Raw genomic sequence first — 11,106 nt, 5'->3', positions numbered from 1 at the left:
ACGCCACCTTCTCCTGGCGACCAGGTGCTGACGCTTTCCCGGGATAGCGTGAAGCGATCCCTCAAGAGGACGAATGCACGGAAAGCGCCAGGTCCTGACAACATCCCAGGTCGTGTCCTGAGAGACTGTGCTGAGGAGCTCACAGATGTCCTCACTGACATCTTCAACACGTCACTGAGCCAAGCTGTTGTCCCCACATGCTTCAAAGCCACCACCATCATTCCGGTCCCGAAGAAGTCGTCTCCATCCTGTTACAATGACTACCGCCCGGTCGCACTAACCCCCATCCTCATGAAGTGCTTCGAGCGGCTGGTCATGCAGCACATCAAGTCTGCCCTCCCCTCCACCCTGGACCCCTACCAGTTTACGTATCGGGCTAACCGATCAACCGACGAGGCCATCTCCACTGCCCTCCACTCAGCCCTCACCCACCTGGAGACCAAGGACGCCCACGTCAGAATGCTGTTCATCGACTTCAGCTCAGCATTCAACACCATCATCCCGCAGCAGCTCATCCACAAACTGGACAACCTGGGCCTAAGCACCTCCATGTGCAACTGGCTGCTGGACTTCCTGACAGGGAGACCATAGGCAGTTTAGGTCGGCAGCAACACCTCCAGCACCATCATAATGAACACGGGGGCCCCCCAAGGATGCGTGCTGAGCCCCCTCCTCTTCACTCTGCTGACCCATGACTGCGCCCCATCTTCCAGCTCCAACCTCTTTGTTAAGTTTGCGGACGACACGACTGTGGTGGGTCTCATCAACAACAACGATGAGACAATCTACAGGAGTGAGGTGAGCAGGCTGGCCTTGTGGTGCAAGGACAATAATCTCCATCTGAACGTGGAGAAGACGAAGGAGATTGTTGTGGACTTCAGGAGAACGCACACCCAGCATGCTCCTCTGACCATCGACGGTGCTGCAGTGGAGAGGGTGAGCAGCACCAAGTTCCTGGGTGTGCACATCTCTGAAGACCTGTCCTGGAGCCTCAACTCTGCATCACTGGCCAAAAAAGCTCACCAGCGCCTCTACTTCCTCCGCAAACTGAGGAGAGCAAGAGAACCCATCCTCCATCCTGCATACGTTCTACAGAGGCACCATTGAGAGCATCCTGTCCAGCTGCATCACCGTGTGGTACGGCGCCTGCACCGTGTCCTGCCGTAAGTCTCTGCAGCGCATCGTGAGAGCAGCTGAGAAGATCATTGGTGTCTCTCTTCCCCCCCCTTCTGGACATTTACAACTCACGTCTCACCCGCAAAGCCACCAGGATTGCAGGTGACCCCACCCACCCGTCCTACAGCCTCTTCAGCCTGCTGCCATCTGGGAGGAGACTGCAGAGTCTCCGTGCTCGAACCAGCAGGCTCAAGAACAGTTTATTCCACCAGGCTGTCAGGAGACTCAACTCCCTCCCTGCTCTCCCCCTCACTCGCCTACTCATCCACTCATCCACTCATCCCCTCATCCCCTTTCCCCCCCCTGCCTCCATCCCCCCCTCCGCCTCCTGCCCCTCGGCCCTCAGTTCTCTGCCCTCCTTCACCCCTCTGCCCTCCATCCCCCCCCTGCATCCTGCCACAGTCTGCCCCTACAGGACCTGGCATCACCCCCCTCACCCTCCTCTCCTCCACCACCCGCATGCTCCTCTAATTCATGCACCCTAAAAACTCTGCACAGCCGTTATTGTATTGTTTATTGTATTGACTATGCTATTTGCACTATTTGCACACTACCTCACTTTTTAACTTTGTAACTTAATCTGCACTCTGTTTATATTGTTAATACTGTAATTTATCCACATACTACCTCATAGTAATTTATCTACATTCTACCTCATAGTGAAATACTCACAAGTGCCCTTGTCTGTCGATTGTCTGTTGTTCGTTATTTGTTGTCCAAATGTCTTTAGTTACGTTATTTGTTGTATAGTATTGCTAGTTTTTTTTAGTGCTCTTTTTATGCACTGCAGGTTTGCACTGGGGGGGATTGCAATTTCATCTGTGCTGTATGTTAAACATGGAGCATATTTGACAATAAAGAACCTTGAACCTTGAACCTTGAAACACAAAATCACTGCATGAGGCAGGAAGGGAAAGGCTATAAAAACCCTAATCTCTACAACTAAAATTCTGTCAAAAAATGAAAACGACTGCATAAGGCAGGAAATTAAGGCTATGCAAAATTTAACTCTAATACAATAAACAAAACAAAAATCGCTGCATACGGCAGCAAAGGCTATGAAAACATTAACAAAACTTACAACAAAAAAATCACTCTCCTTGAGAGGCAATAATGCGAAAACTAGAAATACTGAACAAAGACTGAATCTTGACGAGGACTGTGACGAGATGCTGGAGGTACAAGACACTCCAGCAGAGAACAAAGGGAGACGCAGACTATAAGAAATATGAGGGTAACGAGCAACAGGTGGAAACAATCAGGGATCAGGAGAGACATCAGACCGGTGACACAAGAGGAAGAGCAAGTGACCTGAAACGAGAGGAGTATTACTTTTCAAAATAAAACATGAAATTCACAAGAAAGACAAATCATGACAAGACACCCCTCACCGCTGTGTGACAAAAACTTATTTACCACAACAGTCAGGGTTACATATTATTATTTATTACTAAATAATTCTCTTTTTTCTGCAGTTTGACAAGACAACGATACAGAAGATGCTGTCTGAAACATTGGGACGTTTGAGTTCTGGGGAGCTTGAAGATTTCTGCCTCCATGTTGAATTGGAGAAAGGTGTCCCCCTCCTATCAGACCTCCATCTAAAACCAACAGACCTCTGGGAAATAGTGGAGCTGATGGTGAAGCGTTACAGCGAGGAGAGTGTGAAGTTGACCAAAAATATCTTGAAGAAGATGAAGAGGACTGATCTCGTACAGAGATTGCTTGACAGCAGACAGGAGTCCAAAGGTTAGACAAAAGAGACAAACACAAAACCTTCACACATTACAATCAGGGCATTTTAAGAGTCTTATATTTAAATGAATTAGGAGAGCACAACAGTGTGCAAACAATGTTTTGATTAGATTTTTTAACTTTTGGAATTATTGCTTTAATATATTTAATAAATCTTTATTGTTTCAATTCATAACAGACGTAATGTCAAGACAAGGAGTGCTCTGTGTTATATTATCTACAAAGACTCAACATTTATCCATCATGAACAAGAAGCAGCATTTACAGCTGTGTGGGCCTTTGAACTTCCTGCCAAATAACAAATAATGTTTTTCGTATTAAACTGAATTTAGAAAAGTAACAGTGGAAAAGAGAAACTTCTTTTAGAGGCAGAAACCTCGAGCTGAACCAGACTCATGATGAACAGCCGTCTGCCAAAACTGTGTTGAGTTAAAAAAGTGGGAAGAAGGAGATGCAGGAAGGACAGAGACAAACTACAACAATAACAGATTTAAAGCTACAATGTCATTAATGAAAGAAAAACACGACCCATAAACTAATTAAAATTGTTGTCAAGTCTTTATTTAGTTTGCATATTGATTCACTGATGATTAGGCTTTGTTGTCTTTGTGTTTTAAATGTACATAAAGGTGGTGAAGGAATCAAAGTGGTTTTGTTTTGTTTTTTCCTCAGAAGATGAAGAGCAGCTTTCACTGACGCAGAGGGTGAGTTTGTCACATCACTCTGACTTTACACTGTGTCACTATTACAGAGTCAACCTTGAACATTCAAATTAAAGGTAAACAAATAAAGGTTATTTTATTATTAATGCTTAGAAAAATGTGATCCTTTAAGTTACATTTACATATTTTAATCAATATTTATTCAAAGAGTAAAGTACACATAAGGTCCTGGCATCAATGTTATTTGATTATAATGTGAAGAGTTTGTTATTTCTGAATTTTTGTACATTTTATGTTTTTCTATTGGTTTTTCTGATGAGAGACATTTATCTGTTTATTTACATATTTATTATTTTCTATTAATTTTGGATTTTTGTCTTTTAAAGTGAGTTTGCTGCTTCATTTAAATACCAAATATGCAACAGGATAAACAGACGGTGGTGGAGTCACTTTTTTGACTGAGGTGGCCAAACTGGTCCACAGACCTCTGCAGGGGGGGCAGAGTATAAAGTGCACACACACACGTCTGAATCAGTAGCATATTTAATGTTATATGATGTTATATACCTGAATATATAAATCTTCTTAGTTTAATTATTTAAGGACTCAAAACAAACACACATTTTCACAGTCACAATGTAAAGGAAGATTCCTTTGAAAACACTAGAAAAATGAAATGGGTACATTGATGTCCAAAGAAAGTGCACATACTACTATCAGCACAAATGAATGATTTAAACATAGGTCCCCCCTGTGCTGGTCACTCCTTGCTCCGCCCCTTTAACAGACACTCTCTTAGAAGATTCAAAGGATTATCTGATTTTTATTGCACAGATTTAGACAAATGTACACCATGAAATTAGAATTGAATAAATACTTAGTGGAAAATTAAAACTAACATCCGTATGTTGCTCACTGCAGAAATTTACACTGTTTGTAAAAATGAATAAAGAACTTAAATTAAAACCACCGTTCATGTGGCAGATGTACGTTGGTCAAACTTAAAAAAGGACAACTAATGTGGAAACAAATATCTGTTCTCATCTCAGCTCAAAAATTGCACTTCTGCACCTTCAACATGTTCTTTTGATTTTACAGGTAGAAATGATGACATCTGTTATAGATCTGCTTGTGGAGATTACATCTTGCCTCACTGAAGACGAGCATAAGGACTTGAAGAAGTTGATCAGAAGCGAAGGCCATGAAACATATAATTCATACAACCCTCGGTTCCTGAGGCAGACAAACCATCAGGAAGCTGCGTGTGTTATCATTTTAGCTTTTGGCCAAAACTCTGTGGTGAAGACGATGAAGTTTTTAAAGAAGATGCAGAGAACTGATCTGGTGCAGAAGTTATTGGAGACCAGCTCAAGTTTCAAAAGTACGACCATGAAGACCAAAACAGTTTAAAATCATAAAACTGTCTTTAAACCTATTTCAGAAAGGTTTAAGTTACATCTGTATCTGTTACATGATAAATGATAGGATTCATATTTCACAGATATTAAGAAATTTTAACTACTTTATATTTTTTTAACTTATGTTGTACCTCACAAATCATTACTAAACTATTGTGCCTGATAACACCATATTCAGACATAAGATCAATCTCTCATGACTTATTTTTATCACTTCTTTCCTCAGAGAAACCGTCAGATGAACCACGCTCTGTCCTGTTTGAGAAAGTAAGTCATCACTTCACATCTGTCTGACTTACACATGAACATTCATGAACAACAAATATGATCACATTTGAATTCATCTGTTTTTCACGAAGCCGAAGCTTTGTTCAGGTTGAACTTTTTAGCAGCAGAATCATAAATATCTTTGACAATTGTTATGAGATGTAATGTCACATATGTTTCTGACCTTTCCGTAAACAATAATCAATATTGAAAAGTATATCTAACAGAAACACCCACCTCTATAATTGCATTAATGAAACCATAAGAGACACATTTAAGATTGTCCTGGTTGATGAAGTAAATGTCCCATGAGTGTTTTAACTTTTCCAGGCAGCAACAATTGCAGCTGTTGAGGATCTGCTCTTGGAAATCCTGCAGTCTTTAAATAACATAGAGCTCAAGAAATTCATGAAGAGTCTGCTGTTGGCCTTTGAAAATGAGTCCATAGACATCCCACATTTTTTGAGAGACTCAAAGGACCGAACAGAAATAGTGGTTGGGATGATGCGGACCTACGGGCGACAGTCTGTGGATAAGACCAGAGAGATTTTAAAGAAGTTGAACAGGGATGATGTCATGCTAATGTTTCCAGAGACAAGCTCTGCACCCAAAGGTAAGACAAACAAGAACAAATCATCTTAGATAATATGATTGATTGAAAATGAACAAATTACTTGAATTTGATTTCTTTAGTTTATGAATTGGTTCATCAATTTTAATTTCGTAGTGAATTTGTTTTATTACCTTGTAAAGCAGCTGAACTTTATTTAAATATATTAGACTTATTAAAGTAAGTTCATCCTTGTAGTCATAAATGTATTTTCTCCTCAGAGAAAGATTCAGTGGAGGAACATCAACCTCCAAAGTTTGAAACAGTGAGTCTGTTTTTACATTTTACAGCCTGATTTAAAAACCATCCAAGTCTTTGAACATTATGATACAAACTGAAGCAAATGGATATTATTGGCTGTAAAGTTCAGCTCTGTATATTTAACATCTGTATTTCTGGTGTTTCAAAGGAAATGTTTAATGTTAAGGGCTGTGGAAGATTTCATGTTGTGCTAAATCAGGTAGTTTTATTAAGTTGAACAGGGATTGAAGGGATCTTCTATGTTATGTTTCTACAGCAAAACATCAAAAACAATGTGTGATAACTTCCATACATCTCTGATTAAATCCCCACAGATAATCCTTTTTATTTTTACCATTGGAGAAATGACTAATTTGTTTATTGTCTTTGACATTTTTAGACTGTAAAGGAAGATCTGGAACATATTCTTTTGGAAACATTAGAGGTTTTGAAATTAAAGGAGTTTGAGAAATTCAAGTGGCTGCTGCAGCTCACATACTTCCAGAGGAGTTTAAGACAGATCCAGTGGAACAAAATGAAGTTGGCATCAACTCCAGAGAAACTGGTGCATTTGATGGTGATGAACCAGGAGCCTGTGGAGGTGACCAAAGAAGTTTTATTGGACATGAACAAGACTGATCTAGTAGAGAGGCTGTTGGAGACAGTCTCAGGACTTCAAGGTTAGAGAACGAAAACAAACACTGCCACATTACACACATTTATGTTTAAACATATTTCATATTTTACATTTACAACACAAATTAACTTTGAGATCACAAATAAATTATTTTATTTACTCAAGATAACAAACCTCTTTTCTTAAACAAGTGGGTTAATTTATGTAATCATATAAAAATGGTGGAATTATCTTCCTTTCACAATCATTACTGCTTCTGCCATCAGCAGATCGTCATATCAAACAAACAAAACATTAAAAATATGAACAAGTTTTAGACAAAAAGGCTCCAAAAGACTAAAGTGAACCAGCTGCAGGAACAAATGCAGGAAGAACTGGCAGAAGAAAGGAAACATTTGTGAATCTTCATGTATAAACGACGGCTAATTATATTTGTTTCCCATCGTCAGTTTAACCTTATATATGAACTCCTGTTTTTGTGTTGCTCTGACTCTTTAATGCAGCATGACTATAAGTTATATTTCAGCTGCAGCTCTGACGATAACAAACAGAGCGACATGAAGCCATTAAAATATAACTCAAAGCTATAAGAAGCTTTTTGTAATTGTTCATCATAAAAACACAACTCAAAGACTCTGGTGCGTTTTCAGTCTCTGTTGAAGGATGAAGGACGATATCTAAAATAAAAATTATTCACTTTAAGCACCATCTGTAAAATCATACGGGACACATGAAGTTTTAACCCTGAAGTGACCTCACTAACCCCAAATCCTGCTTCATAGTTCAGACCTCTGGACTTTTCAGTTTAATGCCAGATTTATACTTCTGTCTTATAAATGAAATCTTAATATTGTAACATTATCCACTGACTTTATGTCAAATAATTTATTTCTGATCTCAGGATAACGTCAAGCATGGCCCTTTAAGGTTTGTGAAGATTTATTAACTTTTTTTTTTCTCCTCAGAGAAACATCGATCCAAACAGCCCCGGCAAGTGAGTAAAATCAGAAACACATTTATCAACAAGGTTTCTAGGCAGGCACTTTATTTATCCCGAGGGAACTTCAAGGCATCCAGTAACAGTATACAGACAAGCAGGACACAAGACAGTAGTTACAATACACACCCGCTGTCCCCCCTCCCCTCTGTATACAATAATCCCCCAGACAAGATTTAGGAGCCCCTATGTGACTGAGAGTAAACATAACTACAGGTTAAACCTGTGCAGTTAACATTAACATCATGTGTTAATGTCAATCATGCAAAATTTAACTATAATACTATAAACAAAACAAAAATCGCTGCATACAGCAGGAGACAAAGGCTATGAAAACATAAACAAAACTTACAAGAAAAAAATCACTCTCCTTGAGAGGCAAAAATGCGAAAACTAGAAATACTGAACAAAGACTGGATCTTGACGAGGACTGTGACGAGATGCTGGAGGTACATGTAAAACAAGACACTCCAGCAGAGAACAAAGGGAGACGCAGACTATAAGAAATATGAGGGTAACGAGCAACAGGTGGAAACAATCAGGGATCAGGAGAGACATCAGACCGGTGACACAAGAGGAAGAGCAAGTGACCTGAAATGAGAGGAGTATTACTTTTCAAAATGGAACATGAAATTCACAAGAAAGACAAATCATGACAAGACACCCCTCACCGCTGTGTGACAAAAACATATTTACCACAACAGTCAGGGTTACATATTATTATTTATTAATAAATAATTCTCTTTTTTCTGCGGCTTGAAAAGATGAGGACACAGTGGCTACTGTTTACAACATTGAGACATTTGAGTTCTGAGGAGCTTGAAGATTTCTGCCTCCATGTTGAATTGGAGAAAGGTGTCCCCCTCCTATCAGACCTCCATCTAAAACCAACAGACCCGGAGGAAATAGTGGAGGAAATAGTGGAGCTGATGGTGAACCGTTACAGCGAGGAGAGTGTGAAGTTGACCAAAAATATCTTGAAGAAGATGAAGAGGACTGATCTCGTGCAGAGATTGCTTGACAGCAGACAGGAGTCCAAAGGTTAGACAAAAGAGACAAACACAAAACCTTCACACATTACAATCAGGGCATTTTAAGAGTCTTATATTTAAATGAATTAGGAGAACACAACAGTGTGCAAACAATGTTTTGATTAGATTTTTTTACTTTTGGGATTATTGCTTTAATATATTAATACATCTTTATTTGTATAGCACCAATTCATAACAGACGTAGTGTCAAGACAAAGAGTGCTCTGTGTTATATTATCTACAAAGCTACAAAGATTTAAAGCGACAATGTCATTAATGAAAGAAAAAAAACTACCCATAAATTGATTAAAATTGTTGTCAAGTCTTTATTTAGTTTGCATATTGATTCACTGATGATTAGGCTTTGTTGTCTTTGTGTTTTAAATGTACATAAAGGTGGTGTAGGACTCAAAGTGGTTTTGTTTTGTTTTTTCCTCAGAAGATGAAGAGCAGCTTTCACTGACGCAGAGGGTGAGTATGTCACATCACTCTGACTTTACACTGTGTCGCTATTACAGAGTCAACCTTGAACATTCAAATTAAAGGTAAACAAATAAAGGTTATTTTATTATTAATGCTTAGAAAAATGTGATCCTTTAAGTTACATTTACATATTTCAATCAATATTTATTCAAAGAGTAAAGTACACATAAGGTCCTGGCATCAATGTTATTTGATTATAATGTGAAGAGTTTGTTATTTCTGACTGTTTTTAAATGTATCTGTTTATTTACATATTTATTGTTTTCTATTAAACAATAATTAACTTTATTGTTTACTACTTACTTTAACAATAATTAATGTGTGTTTATTAATAATAAACACACATTTTCACAGTCACAATTTAAAAGAAGATTCCTTTGAAAACACTAGAAAAATGAAATGGGTACATTGATGTCCAAAGAAAGTGCACATACTACTATCAGCACAAATGATTCATGTGGCAGATGTACTTTGGTCAAACTTAAAAATGGACAACTAATGCAATGTGACAACAAACATCTGTTCTCAGCTCAGCTCAATATTTTCACTTCTGGATGTTCAACATGTTCTTTAAATTTTGCAGGTGGAAATGATGACATCTGTTATAGATCTGCTTGTGGAGATTACATCTTGCCTCACTGAAGACCAGCATGAGAAACTCAAGTGGCTGATCAGAAGCGAAGACCACAAAGAATATCATTCATTCAACCCTCGGTTCCTGAGGCAGACAAACCATCAGGAAGCTGCGTGTGTTATCATTTTAACTTTTGGCCAAAACTCTGTGGTGAAGACGATTAAGTTTTTAAAGAAGAGGGAGAGAACTGATCTGGTGCAGAAGTTATTGGAGACCAGCTCAAGTTTCAAAAGTACGACCATGAAGACCAAAACAGTTTAAAATCATAAAACTGTCTTTAAACCTATTTCAGAAAGGTTGAAGTTACATCTGTATCTGTTAATGATAAATGATGGGATTCATATTGCACAGATATTAAGAAAATTTAACTGGTTTATATTTTATTAACTTATGTTGTACCTCACAAATCATCACTAAACTATTTTGCCTGATAACACCATATTCAGACATAAGATCAATCTCTCATGACTTATTTTTAATCACTTCTTTCCTCAGAGAAACCGTCAGATGAACCACGCTCTGTCTTGTTTGAGAAAGTAAGTCATCACTTCACATCTGTCTGACTCACACATGAACATTCATGAACAAATATGATCACATTTGAATTCATCTGTTTTTCACGAAGCTGAAGCTTTTTCAGGTTGAACTTTTTAGCAGCAGAATCATAAATATCTTTGACAGTTTTTATAACATGAAATGTCAGCACATGATCTGTTTTCCTTCAACAATAATCAATATTATTAAAAGTATATCCAACAGAATCACCCAGCTCTACGCTAAGAGTGATGAGACCATAAGAGACGCATTTAAAATTGTCCTGGTTGATGAAGTAAATGTCCCATGAGTGTTTTAACTTTTCCAGGCAGCAACAATGGCAGCTGTTGAGGATCTGCTCTTGGAAATCCTGCAGTCTTTAAATGACGAGGAGCTCCACAAATTCAAAATGTTTCTGCTGTTGAATTCGAATGAAAATGACTCCATAGACATCCCACATTTTTTGGGACACTCAAAGGACCGAACAGAAATAGTGGTTGGGATGATGCAGACCTACGGGCGACAGTCTGTGGATAAGACCAGAGAGATTTTAAAGAAGTTGAACAGGGATGATGTCATGCTCATGTTTCCAGAGAACTCAGAATCCAAAGGTAAGACAAACAAGAACAAATCATCTTAGATAACATGATTGATTGAAAATG

The 11,106-nt window shown here is 38.6% G+C and overlaps 2 protein-coding genes across 2 annotated transcripts in view; both read left to right on the top strand.

Moving 5' to 3' along the window:
- The window catches only part of LOC306824660 (uncharacterized protein), a 106,790-nt gene that overhangs the window by 57,198 nt on the left and 38,486 nt on the right, over positions 1-11,106 (top strand). The window contains exons 32-44 of the mRNA XM_079344864.1: positions 2,652-2,925; positions 3,604-3,635; positions 4,692-4,974; positions 5,226-5,278; positions 5,609-5,891; positions 6,110-6,153; positions 6,529-6,808; positions 7,731-7,759; positions 8,527-8,803; positions 9,233-9,264; positions 9,860-10,142; positions 10,406-10,446; positions 10,773-11,055. Of these exons, the coding sequence (XP_079200990.1) occupies positions 2,652-2,925; positions 3,604-3,635; positions 4,692-4,974; positions 5,226-5,278; positions 5,609-5,891; positions 6,110-6,153; positions 6,529-6,808; positions 7,731-7,759; positions 8,527-8,803; positions 9,233-9,264; positions 9,860-10,142; positions 10,406-10,446; positions 10,773-11,055 (2,194 nt within the window). The remainder of the gene's footprint in view (positions 1-2,651; positions 2,926-3,603; positions 3,636-4,691; positions 4,975-5,225; positions 5,279-5,608; positions 5,892-6,109; positions 6,154-6,528; positions 6,809-7,730; positions 7,760-8,526; positions 8,804-9,232; positions 9,265-9,859; positions 10,143-10,405; positions 10,447-10,772; positions 11,056-11,106) is intronic.
- LOC306824669 (apoptosis-associated speck-like protein containing a CARD) overlaps positions 1-11,106 on the top strand; it is a 30,256-nt gene that overhangs the window by 3,699 nt on the left and 15,451 nt on the right. The window lies entirely within an intron of this gene.

The sequence above is a fragment of the Symphodus melops genome (assembly GCF_947650265.1).
Source record: "Symphodus melops genome assembly, chromosome: 5".
Classification (NCBI taxonomy): Eukaryota; Metazoa; Chordata; class Actinopteri; order Labriformes; family Labridae; genus Symphodus; species Symphodus melops.
Note: the sequence above shows the minus strand (reverse complement) of the source record. Positions and strands in the feature narration are given on the sequence as shown.